At 41.5% G+C, this 26,108-nt stretch overlaps 1 protein-coding gene across 1 annotated transcript in view; it reads right to left on the bottom strand.

Moving 5' to 3' along the window:
- Positions 1-3,446: 3,446 nt before the first annotated feature.
- Positions 3,447-26,108, bottom strand: part of kdm6a (lysine (K)-specific demethylase 6A) — a 60,790-nt gene continuing 38,128 nt past the window's right edge. Inside the window, exons 9-30 of the mRNA XM_073473006.1 lie at positions 21,815-21,908; positions 18,767-18,893; positions 16,668-16,766; positions 16,133-16,352; positions 15,593-15,733; positions 14,162-14,254; positions 14,004-14,081; positions 12,796-12,903; positions 12,185-12,571; positions 10,086-10,972; positions 9,049-9,178; positions 8,763-8,868; positions 7,848-8,053; positions 7,322-7,374; positions 7,149-7,223; positions 6,855-7,003; positions 6,654-6,768; positions 6,371-6,558; positions 6,038-6,179; positions 5,817-5,943; positions 5,545-5,715; positions 3,447-4,471 (exon numbers count right to left, since the gene is read on the bottom strand). Of these exons, the coding sequence (XP_073329107.1) occupies positions 4,445-4,471; positions 5,545-5,715; positions 5,817-5,943; positions 6,038-6,179; positions 6,371-6,558; positions 6,654-6,768; positions 6,855-7,003; positions 7,149-7,223; positions 7,322-7,374; positions 7,848-8,053; positions 8,763-8,868; positions 9,049-9,178; positions 10,086-10,972; positions 12,185-12,571; positions 12,796-12,903; positions 14,004-14,081; positions 14,162-14,254; positions 15,593-15,733; positions 16,133-16,352; positions 16,668-16,766; positions 18,767-18,893; positions 21,815-21,908 (3,723 nt within the window). The 3' untranslated portion in view covers positions 3,447-4,444. The remainder of the gene's footprint in view (positions 4,472-5,544; positions 5,716-5,816; positions 5,944-6,037; positions 6,180-6,370; positions 6,559-6,653; positions 6,769-6,854; positions 7,004-7,148; positions 7,224-7,321; positions 7,375-7,847; positions 8,054-8,762; positions 8,869-9,048; positions 9,179-10,085; positions 10,973-12,184; positions 12,572-12,795; positions 12,904-14,003; positions 14,082-14,161; positions 14,255-15,592; positions 15,734-16,132; positions 16,353-16,667; positions 16,767-18,766; positions 18,894-21,814; positions 21,909-26,108) is intronic.

Here is a 26,108-nt window from a genome sequence, read left to right as displayed (position 1 = left end):
TTTTGGCAAAATATTTAATGTCTGACTACACAGTGAGTGTTATGTGTCAAAACAGTATATTCAAGGTTTCAGGGTTAATTTAACTGCCATTCTGCAACACAGGGTTGTGCAACAATATGTACAGTAAGTTGTGGTGTTGTGCTTTTACACAAGATAAAACTATGTTACACTGGAATGTTGAGGATGAGTTCAGGAGTCTGGTGGTACAGCAGGGGATACTTCTGTAATTTTTGGCAGCAGGATGAACGGACTGTGGCTGGGGTGCACCCTGTGCAACTCACTGATGTTGCTGATATTCTGTAGATGGGTACCAGTGAGGTTTTGGGTGGTTTTAATCACCCACTGTAGAGGGTTTCTGTCCTGTGCCGAGCACAAAACCATGCCAGTTTATGATGTTTCCAGTCTGGATGCTCTCTATGGCTCCTCCGAAAAATTCCGACTTCCTACTTGCAATGGAACACACCATCAGCCCTGGGGTGTAGGAGGATTGTGGCAATTTGAAGTTGCAGCTTACAGGAGCAGAGAGGACTTAAAGTGTATTTCCTAATTGCAATTAAAGCTGCTGTAAGGGAAATTTGTCTAATGGATAAGTGTTAAACAGCTCTATATAGTCAGTAATCCATGTCTCTCCTCCTCCTGCTCATGTAGTAAAATAGAAAAGAAATGTTCTGGTATCCCTGCCCACTTTATCCAATCAGGACAGAGAACTCCATAAAGAAGCGGTCCTGTCTGCTTGTGAAAGCGCAGAGAGCAGGACGCTCCTGTTTGCTGCCATGTCTGGGGGGTTACCACTGGACATCGATGTGGTGATGTAGAGAGGAGGGAGAGACGCTTACTACAAAACATACAGGAAGTTAGCCAAAAACGACAACAACACAGCTTTAAGCAAAGCTCATTTCACAGGTGGTGTGTACACGCAGGCTACTTATTTCATACTTACACGAGGTTGGCACTTATTTTCTTGCTACATATATACTTTGCAAATTTTCATATTGAATTCACACACTTACTGAATTTGTTGTTCGATCATTATCCTGTTATTGTATTTAGCATATACAGTGCGTTCAGAAAGTATTCAGACCCCTTCACTTTTTTCACATTTTGTTATGTTGCAGCTTTATGCTAAAATCGTTAAAATATTTTCTTTTCCTCTCATCAATCTATACTCAATACACCATCATGACAAAGCCTAAACAGAATTTTATACATTTTTGCAAATTTATTAAAAAGGAAACACTGAAATATCACATTGGCATAAGTATTCAGAGCCCTTGCTATGCCACTTCAAATTTAGCTCAGGTGCCTCCCATTTCTCTTGATCATCTTTCAGATGTTTCTCCACCTTGACTGGAGTCCACCTGTGGTAAATTCAATTGATTGGACGTGACTTGGAAAGGCACACACCTGTCTGTATAAGGTCTCACAGCTGACAATGCATATCAGAGCAAAAACCAAGCCATGAGGTCAAAGGAACTTCCTGCAGAGCTCAGAGACTGGATTGTGTCGAGGCACCAATCTAGGGAAGGCTATGAAAAAAATTCTGCTGCATTGAAAGTCCCCAAGAGCACAGTGGCCTCCATAACTCTTAAATGGAAGACGTTTTGTACAACCAGGGCTCTTCCTAGAACTGGCCGCCCTGCCAAACTGAGCAATCGGGGGGAAGGGCCTTTGTAAGGGAGGTGACCAAGAAGTCGATGGTCACTCTGGCTGAGCTCCAGAGATCCTGTGTGGAAATGGGACAAACTTCCAGAAAGACAACCATCACTTCACTGATCTGGGCTTTATGGCAGAGTGGCAGAATGGAAGCCTCTCCTCAGCTTGGAGTTTGCAAAAAAGCACCTTGCGGACACTTTAAAGACTGTGAGAAACAAGATTCTCTGGTCTGATAAAACCAAGATTGAACTATACTCAATTCTAAGCGTGTCATTTGGAGGAAACCAGGGACCGCTCATCACCTGCTTAATACCATCCCAATGGTGAAGCATGGTGGTGTCAGCATCATGCTTTGGGGGTGTTTTTCAGCAGCAGTGACTGGGCAACTGGTCAGGGTCCAGGGAAAGCTCAACGGAGCAAAGTACAGAGATATCCTAAATGAAAACCTGGTTCAGAGTGCTCTGGACCTCAGACTGGGCCCGAAGGTTTACCTTCCCACAGGACAATGTCCCACAGCCAAGACAACGCAGGAGTGTCCTTGAATAGCCCAGCCAGAGCCCTGACGTGAACCCAATTGAACATCTGGAAAGACCTGAAAATGGCTGTCCACCAACAGTCCCCATCCAACCTGACACTTCATACCCAAGAAGACTGGCTGCTGTAATCACTGCCAAAGGTTCTTCAACTGAGTACTGAGTAAAGGGTCTGAATACTTGTCAATACTACATGTCAATGTAATATTTCAGTAAATCCTTTTTAATCAATTTACAAAAAAATCTAAAAATCTGTTTCCGCTTAAGCATTATGGTGTATTGAGTGTAGATTGGTGAGGGGAAAATTAATTTAAACGATTTAAGCATAAGGTTGCAACATAACAAAATGTGAAAAAAGTGAAGGGGTCTGAATACTTTCTGAATGCACTGTAGCGACTTATCTACATCTCTTACTTATATCATCTCACAAACACAGACTAATAAGATTACAGCGGTACAATTACTGAAATATCAACAATATAAAATCGCAGTATTGCAGAAGCAACAATTATTTGATAAAGGTAAAATGTGCAACAAAACAGCATCATAATGAAGTACTGCAGTCCTGGAGAGAATCCCTGGTCTACAGATCTATAACATGTTTGGTACACACCAACAAATGTAAAGTATTTTTTTCCGTGAAAATGAAAATTCTGATGCAAAAATGATCATTTGCATTAATCACGAATCATGTGGCAATTGCAATAAGTCAAATTAATCGCATTGTTTTTTTGTTTATCCCATCATGCATCCCTAAATAAGTATGATAACAGTACTGACTAAGCCTGGAACAGATTGTTTACATCTGTACATACTGTGTTCAAAATTTGATTTGACTTAGAAGGTCAACTTCTACAGAGGAGCAGTAGGAAGCATGCTGACTGGAAACATCACAAACATCATCACATAGTTCATGCACAGCCCAGGGATGCTCTGCAGCGAGTGATATGGTGTTTTTCACAGAGCACAAAGGATACTACAACACCCACCAGCCACAGTCTGTTCACCCTGCTGCCATCTGGTAAAAGATACAGTATCCACTGCCATAGCACCAGACTACAGAGCAGCTTCTTCTTCGTCAGACTGTGACACTCCTGAACTCATCCTCATCACGCAAACATGAAAAAATAGCTTTTTCAGTATAGGATAAAGAGACCACAGCCTACATGTTTCTGTACAACCATGTGCTGTAAAATGACAATTAGATTAACCTTTAAAGAAACTATAATAATGCTGAAAAATACAACAGAGCTGCAGATATAAATAAAGACAGTTCTTGTTTATTGACCCATAAAACATCCTTCAAACAATAAACCCATTTCAAGGTAAGGTCTCTGTACAATGCTTACTAAGCAGTTTTATTTATATAGAAAACTTATGAGGGACCGTGCTTAAAATCACAAGGCTCCTTCAAATTTAATGGCAGGTACTCCAGAAAAAATTACAGCATTCCATCAACAAATATTTTCAAGCAATAAATATGCATTTATAAATAGTGTAAATTTACATCAAAATAAAAAACACAAATTAAAGTTCACTCTTTTGTCTATGTGCAACCCCTTTTCTCTTTGACTTGGCTGTTTGTCTACAAATGATTTCCTCTCCCCACCCCAAAGTAACCAGACTCATCGTAGTTCCAGCAAAATAAAATCGAACATTTAACTGATTTTTAAAAAATTGGGGCAAGTGTTGCAAAGAATGTGTCACTCAGCTTTTCACATTACAAAACAGTTTCTTCTCTTGTTTTCCTGACCAAGGAGGTGTCTAACATACAAAAGACCAGCTATGCTAATTACTCATCTCATGGAGGGGAGGGAACAAAGCTCTTGTGTCAACTCACAAACATAACACAAAAATGGAAAAAGGAAACCATCAAGTCAGTAGTCTTTGTGTGACCATGTTGCCAGTTAAAACAGAATATGTACAAAACTTTAATTCATCATTTTTATGTGTGTGTTATGTGTTTTTGTGTATTTTTGTGTATTTTCTAGTTTAGTCCAGCTGGGCCAGCATTAGAACAGTCTGGTCATGATGACAGGAGGAGCTGCCACCCCCCTCCAGTCCACTGGGGGGAGGCACACCACTCTGGGCAGGTTGCATAGACACACAGCTTTCACGCAGCTGCCTTATGGGATAGCTACAGAGCGCCGCTTGAGGACTGCCGGCTTACTTCCTGAATATCAGAAAAAAGAGTTTCCGGAGAGTTTCCAAATAAGTCCATTGTGGTTCCAACTGTCTTCAGAACAGCAGTGTTACCATCAAGAGGAGGAAGGCAGGGGACTCGCCTGTAGAAAGATACAGGAAGAGCAAACACTGAACTCTACAGACACATCTCACATGCAGACACTTTGATATGAGCATGAGAAGCACCATTAAGAGTCTTTAAGTTTAAAGGAAAGGTTCACCCAAAAGTGAAAATTCAGTCATTATCTACTCAATCCCATGCCAGTGGAAAGTTGGGTCAAGTATTTGTCCATAAAACATTTCTGGAGCTTTGCAGCAAAACAGCATTGCATCATTCCCCTAAACAACTGAAGTAGCTGCAGACTTGTTTTAAAACAAAACATTACATTTGTAGCTTAGCAGATACAGTTAAGATTCTGGCTTACAAAAGGATGTAAATACCATCTCTTTAATTTATGTGGGCTCTCTGGACTTCTGAAAGCTTGAATTATGGAGGACGAGCTGTAAGGAGACACTTTTCTTTTTTGGTTTAAAAACAAGTCCCCAGCTACTTCAGTTGTTTAGGAGAATGCTGCAACAATGTTTGGCTGTGAAGCTCCAGAAATGTTTTGTGGACTATGAAACGTCACCTGACTTTCCATCAGTTTGGGGTCGGTAGATAATGACTGAGTTAACAATTTGGGTGAACTGTTCCTTTAAACTGAAACACTCTGGCAGAGTCTGAAGATTAGAGCCCGAGCCCAATGTCCACACTTAGACTTTGACATGCGTTCCTGGTAAGTCCTTGAGAGCTCAGCTCTGTCCCATCGTCTGAGGGATCCCTCGCAGACATTTTGAGTCCTTTCTGGCCACTTATTCCTGCAGACTTTGTCTGAGGGAAGTACCCACAGCTCATAGTGCTGTCACATTAAACACGAGGTTACCATGATTTAGGAAAAAAAAAAGGATGATAATCCAGATGATGGCACTCTTGAAACTTAAAAACAGTCTCAAACCCACAAGGCAAAGTGATACCTCACAAATTCCTGCCCATTCCTATTTTCCCATTTCAGACCCTTGCAACCTCTCACTCAAACGCTTACCAGGTGATGTCCACTAAGACAGGGCTTGAAACCTTAGGGGGGACATTGGGATTGGGCTGAACACTACTACCGATTTTGTACCCGATACTTACGAGTGTGAACTGGTCATAAACCTGCATGAGGTCCTCTATCTTGTACTGCTCTAGCACCACAAAGTTATCCAGGTTAGTGCTCCCCCTACGGGCACAGTCCTGGCAGTGCACCACATACGTTTTTCTGCTGTTGCTCTCACTGGTTACAAACAGCAGGTCAAACACCTCCACCTAGGCACAAGAGGTAAACAAAGAGTCAATAAAGTTGTGTCATTAACACAAAACAAGTGCAGCAGAAAGGATGTAGGTGTTGTTAAGGATGCTGTGTTTACCTCACAGATGCTGCAGTAATGTGCCGGCTCATTTTGGGTCCTCCCGTGCCACACCAGCTCTTTCCCAGCAGCCAACAGCAGTTCCCGCTGCATCTGACACTGCTTCAGGGTCCGTAACAAACAATACCTGACACACAGAAACACAGGGTTAGGAAACACACCCAATATCAGTCATTTCAGAAACTGGATTTAATAAATTAAGAGAAACAGTGAGGTCTCACTTGATCATCTCGAAGAGCTTGTGGTCAGACACTTTGATGTTCCTGGCCATGTTCCAGGAGAGGTGGATCATGGGCACAATGGATTTGACACTCTGCAGTTTGTTCCACTCGTAACGCTCCACTGCCAGCTTGTACTGATGGGCTGAGGACAAAGACCGAGAGACACTCTTCATTTTTATCTGTACATTGGTGGAAACTTGTGCTTTTATTCTGCATTCATGCAGCTGTACTGAAAGTGCCCCAGGCTGTGCTCTATGTCAGCAGGCATCACGATAATGACCATCACCATCTGTAAACACATTCAGAACTGCTTATTCATTTTTTTTTACTCACCTGTGAGGGGTCCAACATTCCACGCAATATTGTTGCACCAGCCAATAGCCTGAACCCAGTGAATAGTGCCTGTGTTGAGCCACACCAAGTCCCCAGGACGCTGGATGAAGCGATAAACAGGCACGTTGGTCTCGTACAGGTCCTCCAGGTTGGGCCACCAGGAACCCATCAGGAAGTTAATGTTGTTCCTGTAAGCATGGTCAAACAAAAACATATGTGGTTATCATTGTCAACTCTGGGGACTGGGTAAGAAACTTTTAACTCATCACTTCTCAAAACGCACTTTTCACAGAAGTCGTTGATGACACCCCAGTACGTTTCAGGCACAGCAAACCACTCACAGTCGCCAGGACCAATGTTGATGTTCACTGAACAGAAATTGTTGTTTTCTTGGTGACCTACCAAAGAAAAAGGATATGGTTACTAAGACAGTAAGAAAAATGACAATGCAGACAACAATGGTATTTATTTTGTGCATGTATACCTGGTGTCCTGCTCCCTGGCACCTTCATGTAGAGCTGGACAGTGTTCATGCCCAGGATGGTGTGTCCTACATGACTGAGCAGGTTACCGGCTGACACCACCCTGGCAAAAGCTGGCAGTTTAGACAACTCCTGAAGCTGCTGTTTCCACCTGTAAAGGGCAAAGTATGACAGTAAAAGCACGTTATTCCCTTTTCCTAACTCAAGATCAGAAACAACATGATGTGAGGAGAAGATGCTTGATAGTTCATGCCACCAGATATTTTGAGTGAAATTTGGTCTAACAGTTCACTCACTTCTTTTCATCGGACAGGTCGATGTTGGTGCCAAACTTTATGTGTTTGAAGGGCCCTTTCCTACGCCGCATCACACTGAGAGAGCATAAGGGTATAATGTAGTTAGTAACAGAAGACAAATGCATACACTGACAACTGAAATCTGAGGATTCAGAAAGGTAGAGAAAACTCACCTGTCTGAGGAACCTGCGTCTGCTTCCATCTCCTTCTTCTTCTCATTCTCCTCCTGTTACAACAAAAGCATTCGATAGATGATTAACTTTTAGAATTAGATAGACATCAGTTATTAAGTCTGTACACTAATTTTCACTTCTGAGAGCAACACACACTACATTTATACTATTCTTACATCAATAACAAATATGGCTGGTAACATGTACCATATTTACACCAAAATTGACATGTGTATGCAGGTTTTTGTTTTTTTTGGTTTTTTTTTTAAACATGGGTAAACCCGCTAAAAATAGCTGACTGACACCTTTCCCATTGCCAGTGGGCCAGTTTGTCATCATAAATACATTGGAAAAACATGAAGTAGTAGAAAGCAGCAGTGTTCATTGCATCAGGGATATAATATATAATTTAAAAGGTTTATGGTTTTGTTATAGACACACTGTTTCAACTCAGGTTCAGCTTCAGTATCAGTTTTCAGTACTCCTGTATAAGTGTGTGTATGGTGTGTAACCATGTCCCACTGACCCGCAGAGACTCCTGGAAGGAGGAGGCCTGGTACTGAGCGTATTTGATGATGGTGGTGTGGGAGCGGCTGCTCTCGCAGCGCCACATCTTCTTACTGCCACTGGGGTCCCAGTTCTCATCGGTGGGCTGAGCCAACTGGGTTCGCACCTCCACCAGATGGTCTGGGTTGGCCTCCACCAATGTCTTAGTGGAGAACAAGCCCAGATCTGTACATGTACAATGGAATGAAAAGAAGAGCCAAGCAAGAAGAGAGCAAGGTAAGTATTATTTTCAAAAATTACCTAAAATCTAAAAAGCTTTTATACGATTTATTTTCAATTACTTCCTTTTTTACTCATAAATTAAACAATTTTCAAACATTTTGTTATTGTTATCTTCTGGTTGAGGGAGAACAAGCTGAGAGGTAATTTAATCTCTGCAGTACTGCAGTGAGGTTAGAGAGAGAGCAGGGCAGGTGGTTGTAGGCTGTGTGGTTCTGACAATTTTGTCTTATTAGAATTTTGGCTTTATAACTTAAGAAAATAAACAGAACAATCTGTCAGATTAGCACATTACATAATAGGGCGGCAAGTCATTGTAACAGATGTTTGTAAATTCTTGGCAAAGCCAACTAGTTTTCTCTTTAGCAAACATGTGCAGTAACAGTTTTCACTTGCAGGTGGTGCTGTTGTCATACATGTCAAATTCATCCACATACTTCCTCCTGTGATTACAAAGACACACCCACTGAGCCACGTGAGACTGGAAACAACAGAAACATCCAGTTGCCCATGCTCACAGCTGCTGCCACTATCACCGGGAAAATCAAACAACAGCTAAATTAACTAATTTAGATGCTTGAAACTGAAAAATGCAGTCTGTGGTGCACTTCAGAGTGGAGTACATGTTTCTTGCATCTTTGGCACAGCCTCGTACCAAGCTTAAGTGCTCCAGCCAGTCCTCTGATGACGGTGACCGGGTTGGCAGGGTTGGTGCAGAATTGATGGAGGGGAGGGTAGAAGGCGTCCCTCTTGTTTTCTAGCTGTATGTCAGAGAGGAGACATGGGAGTGATCAGGGAACGTGGACTAAATCAACACATTAAAGACAAGCTAACTACAAGTGTTTGTATTTAGTGCTTGCTGCTGCCAAGATACTGTTGCTCAAACATTGCACACAAAAACATCCTGAATACTTCTCCTTCTATGGTGTGGCTGCACGCACATAAATACTGGGTGTCGGGGGATTTAGTTTGTCCTTTGGCAGTGGAGGGGAGGGTGCGCGAGGGGGCCGGGGTGGGGGACACTTGTCCAGGAGGATGCTGCTGGTCGACAGGCCGTTCTTCCCAAGGTTCCTGCAGGTGAGAGAGACCAGTCAGTTTATCAGCTCAGGTAAAAGTGACATAGAAATGTGCAACACATCTGAGTGTGTAGAACAGAACAAAACAAAACTGAGCATCTGCAAGCAAACTACAGCACACATTTTACCCCATGTAACCGTGCTCCTTCCACACAACACTAAATTGTGTTACATCATTTCAATGAACTTACACACCTAACAACGGGTAAACGGACTGATAAAACTCAGCTTTTGGACAGGAGGATAAGATTTAGTTGACAGAATCAGAACTTCATTGAACTGGACCAACCACTCTGACAACTACATGGGAGTCAGGCTATGGGTTGCAAAATGAACCGAAACTGACATCTATAGTCTGGACATTCTTTAACAAGTAGAAAATGTGGCTGGGTGACAAAAGCAAGTTTAGATCATCATTACAGTGCCCCACAGGATTCTGGTGTGGAAGTAGCCACACTCACACACCCAAAGATCCACTTGAATCTGTGTCCAATATCAGCTCAAGGCTCATGATGGTAAAGTGAAAGTGATATTTTCCACATGCACCAAGGAATCAGCACATGACTCACTTCTTCAACCGACACAAACAATCAGTGTCAATCAGTGGCATCTTTTTCAATTGGCAATGGGCCAGTGTGAGCTGCTTTTTTGCACACATCTCGTTTAAAATCACAGCTTCTGATTGGTTAACTGACTATTAAGTTATTACCCAATTAATCTCAACCACATCAACCAGGGGTTCTTAAACATTTAATGACCAATCAATTGGCTTTAAAGAAACCAAAAACAATCCAAAAATGTTGCACAATATTCTCTCTCTCTCTCTCTCACTCACTCACTCACTCACTCACTCACTCAAAATAATTGTTTCTATCGGTTGTACTTTGATTATGGCTTTTTACCTGCATGCTTTGAGCACTTCACTGGAGCTGGGGTAGATGGAAACCGAGGACCAGGGTGCCAGACCAGCAGGGACAGTGCATCTCTGAGCTCCTCCAGAAGGCTCTACCTTCAGGGGGCTCTGGGAGTCCTCCAGCCCCTTCCCATTGACTGTGGGCCCCTGGCTGTCTGTGTTGGACAGGCTGTTAAGGCAGGAGAGGCTGTTGGAGATGTGAGGGTCTGCAGAGTGTGGAGAGGACGTAGCGGTGGCTAAAAGTGGCGAGGATGCCACTGACTGCTCTGACATTGGCTTGGCGGCACCGTGAAGACCCGGGTGGACGTTGTTGATTTTCTCTGAGGAAGGCCCGCCGTGGTTACTGTAGTTATTGTTATCGTCATTACTGGTAGCATTGGCTTTTCCCTTTAGCAAGGCTGAGAGCTGAGGATTGTCTGAACTGAGCACGCCGGGGGCAGGAGAACCAGGCTGAGACAGGCTAGCAGAGCTGTCTGTCACCCGCTGCTGGACGTGATTAGTCAATCCCTGCGCGGGGGTGGTGCTGGGACTTGGGGTTGTCCCTGCGGGATGCCTGACGGTGGCCTCCGGTCCTGATGGCAAAGTGGCAGCTGCATTGCTGCTGCCATTTTTGCCCCCTGAAGGCGTGGTGTCTTTGGTGTGGACCCCTGAGGTAGTAGCGGAGTGGGGAGGCGAGGACAAGTGGTTGGGTGTCGTTTGGGGAGAGGTGGGAGATAAAGAGGAGGCTGAGGAGGAGGCAGTGCAGGGCCCAGAGGAATGTCCAACCTGATTCAGAATGCCAGAGGAAGAAAATGAGGTCTGAGGGGAGGAGGAGGAAGAGAAAGGGGGTTCTCCATTGGGACCTGCCGAATGTGAACCTGGACCTTTTTGAAGCCCCTGGACAGAAAGAGAGAACAAAAAATACACATTGAGAAATACATAGAGTAATACTTCCAAGAACAAAAACAGGACAATTTTACACTTCAACACCAAAAGCGTTTTAATGTCAATGACTTTAACCAAAAATAAAACTACTGCTATGTTAACAAAAATAGAATGGCAGGAAATACAAAGCCTGTGGAGGCACAGAGAGGCAGATATGAAGCCATCTGAGTGACAGAGCAAACCCTGAAACAGAAGCCCTTTTCACACTCAGACTCCGCATTATCTCCGCAGCGGAGGTTTGCCAATTCTCCGCATTTGTTTGTTCACACAGAACCAAGCAGCTCTGTTGTAAAGCTGCACCAGTGTGTCAATTCATACAGCACGCTGGCACTGCAGATCCAAAAGAGGTGTGACGGTACACGTCATGATGATGACGTCTGTGTTTTTTTCAACGTGTTTCCCCCGGTGTCCTCCTGTTAATCTAAACATGTACCCGCTGACTGTTTATAATCATATGATGCTGTTATAATGTGTTGTGATTGAGATCCTGACCCATCATGCCTCCTGGAAAGTGACAAAGTTACGTTTTTCTATAAATTACATAATTACATAATCGGAATCAGTAAACAGGACGCTGCCTGACTCTGTCAGTCGCAGCGAGGGATGCTGTTTTCTGGGGGAAAGGTCACTGAAGTCTCGGTCAGGAGGGCTGACCGTCACGGTGACTTTTTTCAAGACAGTAACTACAACAACACAATAGTGGAAGGAGACAAACACTTGGTGAGTTAAAGTTTTTTTGCCGGGGACAGATGCGGTTTTTCAGGCAGAAATGTAGAAGAGTATTTTCGCGGTATTTTTTCCTCACATGGGTTACCAAAGACACTACCAGTTACTACGTTACTGTTGTTTGGTCATGTAACGTTGCTTGGTGGGACATTTCCCTTTATTTTGATGAGTGAATGATCAGTTTAGTTATCACATAGTGAACACCATCAGATCAACACGCCCCCGCTCTGCGCTGCTGGCTTATCCACTCACACAGATGCTGGTTCACCTCTGCTGAGCCTCTGATACTACCTCCGGAGGCGCATCAGAGCCGCAGCGAAATTTCACCCCTCGCCGCATCTGAAACTTTCACACAGAGGAGGATGCGGAGAATTGGTGCAGGATCCCCGCACTCAAAGGGCAGTGTGAATGGGGCTATTAAAAGAACCCAAGGGATACCTGAGTGGTAGTGTTGCGTTGTTGGCTCCTCCAGGTCTCGTCTGCATGACTGGGACTACTGGTAATGCTGCTGGTGCTGGGGTGACTGGCGGCTGTGCAGTTGTGAGGTAGAGAGTTCTGCTGCGGGTAAGGCACGTTTCCATTGCTCGCGCCACCGCCTCCCAGTCCCAGGGCGTGATTTTTGTCAAGGTGTCCCAGCAGCCCTGCTGAAGGACTCGAAGAGCAGGATCCATTGGCTGTGGGCTGGGTGACACATGTGGGCCGTATGGCTGTGTGATTGAGGGGGGAGGTGCGGGAGAGGCCTGCATGGTGGTTAGAGGACTCAGCCAAAGGACCATTGGGAAGGCTGGGCCGTGGCTGGCCACCCGCTGCTGCCTGCTGCCTCATCTGACACAGAGGAGAGAAGCAGAAAAGATTAAAAGCAAGCAGGTAAGCTGACCAAGCTTTAATAACTGCCTGTGCTGCATGTGTGTACCTACAAGGTTACAAGATAAATGTATTGTCATTTTTTTAAATCACAAGGGTTTAATAAACAAAACTATGTTTGAGTCCTTGTGCTACATCTATTTAAAAAAAAAAGAAAAGAAAAGAAAAAAAAAGTGAGTTTGTACCTGCTGCTGATGCTGCTGCATGAGAGAGAACTGGTTCTCCAGCTGCTCCAGCATTTGCACCTGGGGGGGCTTGAGGTTTGCTCGGTTGGTCCGCAAGTGATCCAGGTGCTATACATTTCACAACAGTGTTTTAATTAATTAAAATGTAATGTAGGTATTAATGTATTAATTCAGCAGCTCACAATCAACTTACAACAATGACCATGAACCGCAACATCTCTGATTTAACTGCAGCTAGACACCTTTGTTGCATCTCTCTCCCTCATTTCCTCCTCACAGTTGTATAGTATGCCGAGGCACACCAGTCAAGTTTTAGTTTATATCCATGTCTGTCCAGATATATGGAGTGAACACTTTGAAGGAAATTTATAGAAAGGTAATAAGTGTAGTTCTTGGTGAGATGGAAGATTAGTGTCACCAAGTCAGTATCTGACCAAATGTAAAATATGGTCACCATCTCCTCTTTCGTTCCTGAGTTATGGTGTTGAATAATGGCCAGAAACGTGTTTAAGCAGAACATTATGATGCTACAGTGAAGTTGTCCTTTGACCTTTTTGATAGTAAATTTCATCACTTCATCACTTTATCCTGTTAGACATTTTGTGTGGATGTTTGTGTCAAATTTGAAGAAATTCCCTTCAGATGTTTCTGAGATATAATGTTAACAAGAATGAGACAGACGGGCAGACAGACCGCACCGAAAAACATGATGCCTCCGGCAACGGAGGAATAAAAAGATTATGTGTGACCTAATCACTGATCCAACAACATGTCACGATTCTAAGTGTCAAACTTAGACTATATAACTGGGCTCCTGACATCACAAAGAAGACCTTGAAGTGATCCAGCTTCTCAATTATCAGCTCATGGAATTATCTGATGACACTTTCTTTTCTCATCAATGTGGAAATATATTTAGATGCACTTTGGAGGAGGTTTACGAGCTATGAGCTACTGTTTAGCTACAGGCGCTACATGCTTAGGCTACTTGACATATGCCATAACCTAATAACACGTGAGTATGTATCCAGCTTCAGATGCAACAGACTCGTAACTCTTTCACTATGGCATGGAGTACATGTTCAATGCAAGACTAAAAAACACATCTGACTCAGCAAGCAAAGTTTCTGAGCATCATGGGTCTTTCAAAAGACCATTAATATTACACATGCAAAAAACATGCACTTGAGACATTTCACATTTCCCACCTGTAGCTTCTGTGGTGTTAGATACCAACTGGGAATCTGCTGTTGACTGGGGCTGTTTGCCCATGAGTCTGCAGCACCCTGTAAGTAAGACAGAACAATGAGTTCCATGGCTTCTCACTTGTCGTGCAGAACAGTAATGCTAATGTTCTTAGATGTACCTTGGCTGGGCTGGCAGTGCGTTTCTTCTTGGCAGGACTGGCCTGTGGGTCTGTGTGATTGCTGGCAGACTGGCCTCCCTCTCCCTTACAGGCCTAGAAAGCCAGCACAGAGACACAGCTTGTGAGGTCATGCTGCACTAACAATAATAGCAAAGAATTATATTCTCCATGTTAACTACAGTTCAAAATTAGTCCTAATGTAGTGTTTCGGAGAAGGGCCAAAACACAGCCATAAAGGCTAACTTCTCTGCACAGTGACAGAGGATGCACTTGATGCTACATTTACGTGCACAACCATTTGGGCATTTAAATACTGCATGTACCTGTATGAAAATACTCTGATTAAAATATGATTTGTGCTATCACCTTAATCTAAGTGACAGAGGTCGATTAAGGTCATAATCAAAGTATTCATGCTGTGATTAAGATATGGGACAATGCAACATTAGTTGCATTAGTAGAGGGTTGTTTGGGCATGCAGACAGCATATTCTGCTCTTTTCAGAGTTTTCACTGGTTTTTGACACTTTCTCAAAACTCTGCAATGGGTTGGAACATCAATAATGTTTACATGTTAAACATTTGGTTACATCTACTCAATCACACCTCAAGCAATACACTGGAGCAAGTAAAAATGACCTTAAAAATTAATTTATTTTATTCAAATTCTGTTACTCCCATTCCCCTATGTTTGGTAATAGTGCAGATCAAGCAAGTGCTTATGATGGGAATGATGTTATTTGTAGCCAAAAGAGGATGATGTCAATGTTAAAGATTATAATGGACAAAATGACTGAAAACACATCAGAATGTGGAAAACAAGAGGACTAAATAAAACTGATGTGTTGGTGGTGGGGTCCGCCTTCAGATCATTCATGTGCACAGCTAAGAGAAATTTCAAAGAGGGATGTGACAAGTAATAACTATTTATGGCAGTTTTAAAACTTTTTTTTTTTTAAGAAAAAGAAAAGATGGTGTCAAATACATGACACAAAAATAACATGCATGTATACTACTTGTTATATACTGTGTCTATAAAGCATGCATTTTCAGCCTCACAGTTTGCAAATGACTGCACAAGATTTGCATTAAAGATAAGAGTTGTGGGACATAATGATTCTTTGTGACATTGCTTTATAATTGTAACTCCCGTCATGTTACAGAGAGGCACTGTGAAGGTCAACTACAGGCTAGTAATTAGATTATTGAAATATGGGCCTTGCTCCAATTCCTACAGATTGTATCCCCTTCTATCTTTGGTCCAGAGGTCCATATTGATGTAAACCAGAATTTTAGAAACATCAATATTGTCTGAAGTGGATACAACATCTGAAGGCATCAGAGCAAGGCCTCAGCTTTCATAGTCCTCGTGAATTTCTTGTTCAAGTAATTTTGGCAAAGGCTGGAGCCTCTTGTATAAACTGGATCTCACCTGCTGTGCCTGTGCAGTGTTCAAGGCCCCCTGCCTGGACGTGAGCTCAGCAGGAATGGGTAGGCTCCACGCCTCCTCAATACTAGGAAGCATTTTACTCTTATTCTGCAGACTACCTGGCTGTAGGTTACACAACTGAGCCTAGGAGAAATTATGTAAGACACAAACTTTAGTGCTGAACCTGGGTTTAACAAGAAAGGCACTACAAAGACTACGGCTTACTTGTACATGGTGTTTTAGGTCACCATATGCAGAACAGAAATGTCAAATGCCATGAAGGTATGCTTTACAATTACAAGTGAGAAAAAAATGTGTTTAAACACACCAATATGAATCATTATTCATATCTCAGTGGTCAGAAATCAAAATGACAAAACACAATCTGCATTTTAAAAAGCTGATTGCTTTGGCAATAAACACTTCAACACGCACACGCACACACACACACACACACACACACACACACACACACACACACTTCACAACATCTACCAAACAGGGTTGGTTGAAGGGTATAAACAACCAAAATGGCAGCCATACCTGCAGCAGTTTGATGCGTTGTGTGAGTGCAGCAGTGTTAAGGCAGGCCTTGCTGCGTGTAGCATTGATATAGCACTTGATAGCATCATGCGGCTGGCCGCAGGATTCATAGAGGGTGCCCAGATCCATCCAGGCAGCCGCGTGGCTGTGGTCCAGTTGAACAGCACAGATGTAGGCCTGCAGTGCGTCCATAGGCTGGTTCTGCTGCTGGTAGAGCACCCTGAAGGCAGAGGGAAAGAGGGGAGATCATTCTCTTACCATCTTCCAGGATTGAGGTCCTTATCTGTCTGAGCCATCCCATCTCTCAGCGAGTCCCAGAGGATATCTATCATACATCTATCTATAGGTCCCTTATCACCCACTCCCTATGTCCTCTGTCGCCCTGAAGTTGCTATGTCTCCATGAGGCGTTTGGAGAGCCACCTCTGCCCTGAGCACAAACCACCAACAGAAACTTAACTGATGGTAGCATCCCTATGTTTATGACCTTTACCATGCCTCTCATTATATCAATATATAACAAGTCCTGTTCTTACCCTATGGAGCACCATGTGTCAGCACTGGCCTCTGACTTATCAATGGACTGACGGTAAGAGATGAAGGCATCCTGCACCTTCCCAATACTGGAGTAGCACCTGGAGGAGAAAAAGTTGGACAAAGAAAAACAGGCATGAGATATGAGAGACACAGGGATCATCAACATCTGCTCACACGAACAAATACAAAGTAGAGCAAGTTAACTTTTGTTGCAATAAAATTAATTTCTACTTTTGCTAACAATTTCAGTCACTTATCAGGCTGATGGCCTCGCATTTGCTTGAATCTATGACCCCTTTTACATGGATTCTAACTTAGATTACAATTATTCTTGGCTTTCCAGTTCATGTCATGGATTCTAAGCCTCTGCAACTGCATATTTTTTTACTGGTTTTAGTTGAGATTTCCACTAGTTTTCACATTGTTGCAACCAAATTTGATTATAAGTTCTGTCACATCTAGAAGTTATTTGGAAATAATATTTTTTGAAAATACCACATTTTTTTTAACTTTTCACTGGCTGTATTATCATATTTAGTGGTTTTAATTTATTGGTTCATAGTTACTGTACTGACTTCAAGGTTTTCCATCTTTTACCACCTTTCTACCAAAATTAGTGGGTCTACATGGGTTTTTTTAAACGTGGGTCATCCTGCTAAAAATTGCCTATTGATCCCATTCCCACATGCAAGGCAGCCTGTCTGTGTGTTTTATCTGAAGCATTACGTTGTACGTCACTGATGTCATGTTTCACGTCAAGAATGCACCAGAAACCATTGTATTTTATTTTCATAGCTGGGAAGTCAAGCTTTTTTGGCTTCAAAACACCACTGAGCAGCTTTCTTAGGAATGAACAGGGCTCCACCTACAACACTGTGTCCTATCTTAGCAGGTTTAAGTGGGATTTCTGACCAGTGGAAAAGGGGTATTTGTTTAAAACCTATTGAGCCTGTTTTTAAATTGGGTTCAGGAAATGTACAAGTTAAAGCTTGTAATGGCTTGATTTGTTGCATACTGGATGATGTCATCCTGTTCTCTGTGACCAAAATGTGAATGTTAGTTCATTAGCTCAATGCACATACTGTATATGTTTTCCCAATTTCAAATGTTTTTGTACAAACTTCTGGCAATGTGGGACAGCATTTGTTTTTGTTTGGGTAATACCCAAAAAAAGGCCTTCCTTAGTGTGGCTGTCACAGCTGGGTGTATGTCAACAACAGCTGCTCATAATGTGACAAATTGAGTAGCTGTTTCTTTCTTTTTTCTTTAAGTTTGCCCCTCTGAGCTAACTTTGTATGTGTATTCTAAGCCTCAACAATTGGTTATTTTCATTGGACTGGATTGAAATTTGTCCTGAACATCCAAGAGATCTTAAGGATAATTTGCAACATGTACTCATTTGAATAGTCTTTGCAGAATATTCACAGTAATCAAATTTGCAACATATAATGCAATAAAAATAATGGCAAGTAGGCTTGGAGGGCTCTCACAGATTAGGAAAATAATAGCTGTTGCAAGCCCGCTACACTACACCATGTACCTCAAACAGTATTCTCAGGACAGCAATGTGATATTGCACTAAAGCTGATCAAAGTCATCAATTTAAATATGCTTTGGCTGAGTACAGTAGCCGAGACCGTCTAGCCTATGTAGCATGGGCTTCTTTAAAATTGATATTTTTCCCACCTTCAGCAGCTGTTTGCAGGGACACGCACTGTATCTGTAACTCACCTATGGACTACATTCTATAGTCGAGTGATGCAATGGCAAGAGGCTTGGGGGGTTATATGCTTATCCACTCCAACACCTATGAGCATTTAGCCTGCTCATTTGCCCCCAGGAAAAGCCCCACTAAAGAGTGCAGGAACAAGAGAATTTGATGTGAAGCACGTGCCTCAGTTGGGTCTATGGAGCATTACTAACTATGAACTTTATTCAACCAACAAAAAGCCAATGCAAATTTATTTTCACAGCTGACTGACAGATGGCTTCTCAGTAAAACAAACATTCTAATCAGGCGTCGCAAAATATAACCAGTGAGAGCACAGGTAAGAGGCTAGGACTACAAAATACACACTCACACCCTTGTTGTTCTTACCTGCCGAGAAAGTACCAGGACTGGCCAGAGTTTGGGTCTGCTTCTAAAGACTTCTGCAGACACTGGATGGCATAGCTGTCCTTGGTGCCTTTATCCCCCAGCTGCTCCACTGTGTGATGCATCCAGCCTGCAAGAGCAGAGCAAGAGATCAGGGGTGAGTTTTCAAGATTCAGCTCCAACTCTTCTATCAAAACCCACTGGCTGTGCTCTTGCCCCGCATTTAGTACTGGTGTGCCGAGTAACAGCTATAGAGCAGTGTGAAGTTGAAATGTATGAAGCTCATTCAATTAGAGTAATAAACAAAACAAATGATTTATGATTCCAAAGCTCTGCTATCAAAGAGGAAGGGCAGAAACAGGCAAACACACACACCAAGCACACAACAGGCAGTGATGGGCTATTTCCAATAAACAGACAGACACAAGCACAGCCCTGCGTGGTTCTTCTTCTATACACCTGTGGCAAGCTCCACAGGTCACCATGACAACCATAGCAGGCTAGACTGGAAATGTTTTTTACAACTGGGTGAGCGGGTGGGGGATGGCTGTCTACACAGTGGAGGGGAAAATGGAACACTGTTTGCACAGTAGAATGTCTGAAAAGGTGTGTATCTGGCTTACTGACGGTCAATTTCAGAGCTGCAACTTTGAGGGTGACCTTAAAGCTCAATTAATCGTTTGTCATTGTTGGGCATGTGACTTTCAAAATGCAATATATTACATATTACTAGTTACCTTCATTTTAAAGTAATATAATACGTTACAATATTACTGTCTTTGTAGAGTAATAAATTACTTATTACACTACTTTTTAGTTACTTTAAAGAAAAGCCCAAATAATCTATATAAAACAATTAAATAGCCTAGATCTTTTTAAATAAACAAATGTCCTTGGACTCAGGGATGAGCAGGCAGACAAATCTGATATATTATGAGATAGGAATAAATATTTTTAATTGTAGGCTCAGTCATATGAAACACAACAGACCTATACCTTCTATAGTGTAGCCAATAAACAAAAATCTTTTTTTTAAGTTAAAGTGCGCTTGGAGGATCAGGCTTCATCATTAGGGCTACGAAATACGGCTCATTTCAGTCACACAGAGTCTTAAAGAGCTTATAGGCTCGGCTGTATTAAAACACACACAGAGCCTATATTAATATGGTCATGTTGTTGTGGATAGGTTCTTAAAAAAACAACAATAAGCTCTTCACTTTGGACGGTAACATGGATTGTAATGCGTTACATGACATAACCGTAGTAATATATTACTGAAACATTATTAGTAACACGTTATCTCCAACACTGGTCATAAAAGGAAACCCATCTCTTATTAATTTTTTGTTTCTTTCTCAAAGCATATTCCCAGAGTAAAACTTTTGAGGGTACCAACCAAATTACTTCGGTACTACTGAGTACTGATTCATATTAAATCAATCTGTGCCAAATTCCAGTACCTGAGAGCGCATCTTTACAGTAACATTATAGAAAGAAAGACAGAGAGTAAGATTTCACTCCAAAACTCAGCCCCTGGCTGTATCCAAAATTCCTAGCCAACACGCTCAAAGGGTCAAAACTCGAGAGAAAAACAATTATCGAGAGAGTGTACTCTCTCGATAATTGAGGCATCGTCTTGAGGCATCTACTGAAATCCAATTTTATTTATATATATATATATATATATATATATATATATATATATATATATATATATATGTGTATATATATATACATATACATACACATACATACATACATACATACATACATACATACATACATACATACATACATACATACATACATACATACATACATACATACATACATACATACATACATACATACATACATACATACATACATACATATATATATATATATATATATATATATATATATATATGCACACACACACACACACACACACACATATATACATATATATATATAGCTTTCAGTCTGATTGTTTTAGGGAAAAGAGCTTTGTTTGGGGTGCAGTTTTTGTTTGAGACCAATTTCATGTTTTAAAGAGAAATCTTTGGCATATCATATTTGTAAAATTCCTAAGAACTGAATTTAAAAGATCTATTAATCTGAGTTGTCTCGACTATATGTTTTAACACAGTTACATTAATGTCAACATTTCTCAGCATTTTATGTGGTATCACCTGTCACTGTGCAATTGGGTCTTTCTTGTGTTGCAAGCTGTCTCTGAAAAAAATCTTTCTAAGTGATCTGAAAACATCAGTCAGATGAGCTACCCTTACAGACTTGTAGCTCAATGGCCACTCAGAGGACTAAGCTGTAACCAACAAATCATTCTGTTTGACCTTTCCAGTGTACTAATGTAATTGCAGCAGGAATATTTGGATGGATTATTTAATTGAAACATCCAATCATAGACAGATAAGATGGACAAAACTGATTCTGATATGATATGATTGGTCTTTCCTCCTCACTGACTCTGACCCACTTATTCAGCATCATCAGATTCCTAGTGCTTCTTAGTGTTATATACAAACACATTTTTCATGCACTGATCAACAAATAATTTCACAAAAGATGTTTGCAATAGATGTTTTGTCTTACATTTACATCGTTTTAACATTAACTTGAAATGTGTGTGGCAACTCAAACTCTGAAATTCTCTCCAATCAATGCAGTTTGAATTAAGATTGAAAATAGTTCTCTTAATTAACTCCAACCCTCATAAATGCATCCCCACAACAAAATTTTACATTTGAGTGCACGTGGGTGTCTACACCCAGTGTGGGGGAAGGGATCAAGAGAAAACAATGCTCTGCTACAGCACACACACAAAGTAACAGAAAACTACTGTTGTACTTATATTATGTAATATAGAGATACATTTTATTGACGTAAATGGCGGCCATCTCAACTGCACACAACATAATGCAATCCAATCCAAAAGAGAATAAAGCGGTTCATAATACAGAATGCCAAAACATTATGGGAAATTTCAGCCAGTGTAGACTTCACATGTGGAGATGACAGTATTAGCCTATGTGAGTAAGAAACACTCACCAAGTTGTTGCAGTGTGGTCGCCTTCACCTGCACAGGAAGATTTTCCGTCTGCAACAGACTTTCATACGCTTCTTTCGCCGCTCTGTACTTCTTCTGCAGGCAGAATGAGAGGGGGAGGAAAATGAAGACAGAGAGGTTGTTTAAGCCAGACAGGAGGGTAAGTGTGTTTTATGGTTCTATCTGGACAGACACAAAGAGTCTTAAGACCTCCTCACACTCGTAATGACCAGCTAGACGTGCACACACGGGGGAGGGTCAGTGTGGAAGAGGACAGGCCAGACTCAACACGTCTGGCAGCTTCAAGTGTGTGTGTGTGTGTGTGTCTGCGCTTAGGTGTACATGCATTTCCACTGCAGTGTGTGCTTTGTATTTTAGGAAACCTGAGCTGAATGGTCTGAGGTGAGCCCAGTGTTTGTTTTAACTTGCGACCTTACTGACCTCGAGTCTGAACCCATATGAAGAGGCTGGATGTTCTCTTATCAGCTCAAGCACAGTCTTCTTAAGAGCAACCCGCCCCCATCTCTTCAGACCCTAAAACTCCAAATGTCCACGATTGTGTGAGTATATATGTCTGGTCCTGGACTCTTCCTGTCTGCTCACAATAAAGACACCTCGGGGTTTAAACACTGACACTTGGGGCACATAAATGAGAAAGGCTCTTAGTGGTTCCTTCCTGCTTGGACTAATGGTTGTCATCAAGCCTGGCCCAGGCCAGACAACAAACAGGACATAATATCTGAATAGCTGTTTGACTCCTGTGATCAATTCATAGCACTTAACTCAAGGATCACTGAAATAAAGAGCTGAAATCTACTGGCACAGAAAATCCGCTTTCAACTGTGTTTTGGGTTTGATGTGGACACACTAATTGTTTTGTGAAATGCTGTTTAGCAGCAGACTGTAACTCTCCTCAATGTCAAACTTTCCAGTAAGTGTAGAACCCAGTGCAACAATAAAAGTACTAAGTGAAAAGTAGTGACAAGACGTTTCAATATAAGGAAAAATGGACAAGGTGGAGGCAAAGAATCCCTGCCGTTTCTGGTATTTTTTCATATTGGGACACTTTGGAGTAGGGGTCTCATGATTTCCATTCAATTCCAATTTTCTTCTCTACCCCCACCTACTACTTTAAGGGCCACACAGCTAGCTAACCGGTAGCCTGCAGCTGCACTTCCAGACACTTATCCTGTGTAAACGAAGAATATCAACTGACTGGTACCTGAGGAAACTCTGACAGTGTCTGAGATGTTGTGTTTATTTTCTGTTTCAGATAACCTTTAATGATTTGTGTAGGAAGAGGGTTTACTCCTGACAGATTTGTAAGATTCTGAATTTCTATCTTTTGTTCTTCATCGTTGATTCCCAGACGGGTGGTATTTTGTGTTTAAAGATGTATTTCAGTCCTATAAAGATGACACTTGCGGTAGAAAGATAATTTTTTTTTGGAACTGATGGTATGTGACCAGAGAAAACTGAAAAATGCTGTGGGATTCCCTTTTGCTCATAAGGTTGAAAACTTACAACTGCCAGAGTAACAACCAGCACTAAACACTCCCCATGATGGGTGACGTACTACAAGTCAGGTGGTGCTTGGTTTTGGCTTGTTGTCCATTTTGAAACAGGAAACACTAAAACGGCCAGCTGGTAACGAACAATACTGTATTACATCGAAACTGTCCACTACAATATGTTTGTGAAACAGACAATTAAAAGGATCCCAGGTCCCCCCCTAACCCTAACCCTCCAAATTGCCAGGCTGGTACGACGTGTTGACTAATCAATTACATAATTACATTGATTTTAAGTAATGTGCGTTGACGCGTCGGATGTAAGCAGTACTACCGCCATGCTCGAGCACTTGAAGTGAAAGCATCCCGGGGCAGCTGGATTCACATTGGATCAGGTGGTGCGGTTAAACACTGCAGGTTGGTGTGGCAGTGTCACTCCATGGTCCATGTGTGTGACGTGTTGGGAACCCCAACTGATCAGTTTGCCGAAAGGCGAAGCTGCTACATTGTTATGCTACTGGCATGCCGGTCCTACTAGTGATTGTTTGTCCTCATCGATGGATTAAAAATAACCGTAAATAACCAGGATGAGGCAGATCATTGCTGTGTTTTAAACTAGGGGACAAGACCGAAGTGAAAGTGAAACTTAATACTACACAAAGAAATATCGGTTGTGTTCCCTCTGTAGTATTTATTCATGCTAAATAACATGCCCGTTGTACTCTGGTTATGATCTCTGGTCATGCCTCTGCCACAGTAGGTTAAGCATACTGGTTACTACTACTACTAGTTACTTTTTGTCCCCACCCAAACGAAATATATATTAGGATTACACAGATTACCAGTCAAGACTATTTTTTGATGGGGAATAATGCCCTGCAGTGCATACTTTGTCATATTTGTTTGTTGATGATTGAAGATGATTGAATAAAATATTGAAATATAAATGACAAGTTTTAAAATGTTATTTTGGGTAAATTCATTGTTATATCAATCGAGTAATAAAGAAATAGTTAGATTAATCGAGAAAAAAAATAATAAAATACGTACGTGCAGCCCTAAACTGGAGAATACCCCTCAGTGTGAGCTAATGGTCAATCACGTTTAGTATGCAAATGACGTAATGACACTGAATGTGGTGCTGAGTAGGATAGGATCATAGTCTTTCTCTGATGCCTCAAACTAATGTAGCCTACCAGCTCAGAAAAACACACAAAAATCACCGGCGCAGTGGGGATGTTAATTGCTGAAAGACTTGCAGCCCTTTTCTGTGGTGATAGGTTCTCTTCACCTAATGAAAACATTTTCCCCATAGATCACCATTACGAAGGAGAGGTCTCTTAAACTGTAAACATGAACTGCAAACAAGGTTGATTGTGACTCTATCAGGAATTTTTGATCCATGGAGGTTTTATATTTGTAAAAATGTCCTCAAGCTGAGAAACGCAATTTCAAAAAATATGTGACGTCATCACAATGTAAAGTGTATTGGCCAAGCGGGAACTTGCAGGCGGGGCCAGCAGGGGAAACTCTACTGCACATATTCAATGGACCACTTAAACAGGAAGTAAATGTGAGGCCAGAAAACTTTTTTTGCCGTATGCACTAGGCGAGCAATTCTTATTGGTTGAATGGGCGCCATCTTTAAATCTGGTATCTAGTTCCGCTATATAAATCTATTGTTTAACACCTTGTCTACACCAGCTGTGCAGTAAAAGCAGAGGGGCTGCACGATATGGTCAAAAAGTGACATTGCGATTATTTTGACAGATATTGTGATTTCAATATAATTCATGATTTATAATTATGGATGATTTCATTTTACAGCACAATTTTGAAAAATTAAGTAAAAGCATGATGCTGTGGCATTTCTCCCAGTCTCTGCCAAACAAACATGTTTTATTCCATCTGGAGAACAAGCTTTGTAAGCCAGAGCATCCGTGCAGCACTACAAAACTTTGTTAAAACACTGTTTTGTGACACATTTTACCTTAATAATTGCAGTTCTTGCAATTTGGATATTGCACTTAGTCATACTACGATTTCGATTATTTTGCAATCAATGCTCCTGATTATCAAAAGTAACAGTTTGCCATTTAAAAAATCTATGTAGGATGAACTTAGTATTGAGCTCTATTTTCCACCTATGAGAGAGACACACTAGCTCAGTGATGAGTAATTGGAATAACAGATGCAGCTTGTAGTTAGGTAGGTGAAAATATGGAGAAAGTCAACATGCCACTGTGGGTGAAGGACCCAAAGCTTGCAATAGTATTACTGCTATAGTTGCCTGCAGTTAAATACACTTTGTCAGCTCCTGATCCGAGTGGCGGGTGTGCAAGTATGTCTGCCATCTTGGATAGCTGTATATAGCAACAAAACTTAAACAAGCCACATATCAGAACTGCATTAGAAGTGGAAATTTGTTCAGTTAGGTTATGATTACATTTGCTAATGTCTAAGATAACAACAAACCAAAAAATCATTTTAAGACCTCTCAAACACTTGGAAAATTCTGTCTAATAAAGATAAATGTATGTTTCTTTTTTTTTTTATCTCCCTTTTACAAATTTGATAATATAGCCTATGTGTTGGTTGCTTGTACAATATTTTCTTTGTGCTACCCTTTTTTTTGTTCCGTTTGTTGTCATTTGAAAATATGATTATTATATATTTCTATGAACAATGTAATAAATAAAGACAAAACAAAACCCCCTTCAGACAAAAGCTTGTTAAAGCATGAGAAGTACAATTTATACATTGAAAAATATGCTATGCTAGACCA

Source organism: Pagrus major, chromosome 9 (genome assembly GCF_040436345.1).
Source record: "Pagrus major chromosome 9, Pma_NU_1.0".
Classification (NCBI taxonomy): domain Eukaryota; kingdom Metazoa; phylum Chordata; class Actinopteri; order Spariformes; family Sparidae; genus Pagrus; species Pagrus major.
This window is presented reverse-complemented; position numbering and strand designations above follow the sequence as displayed.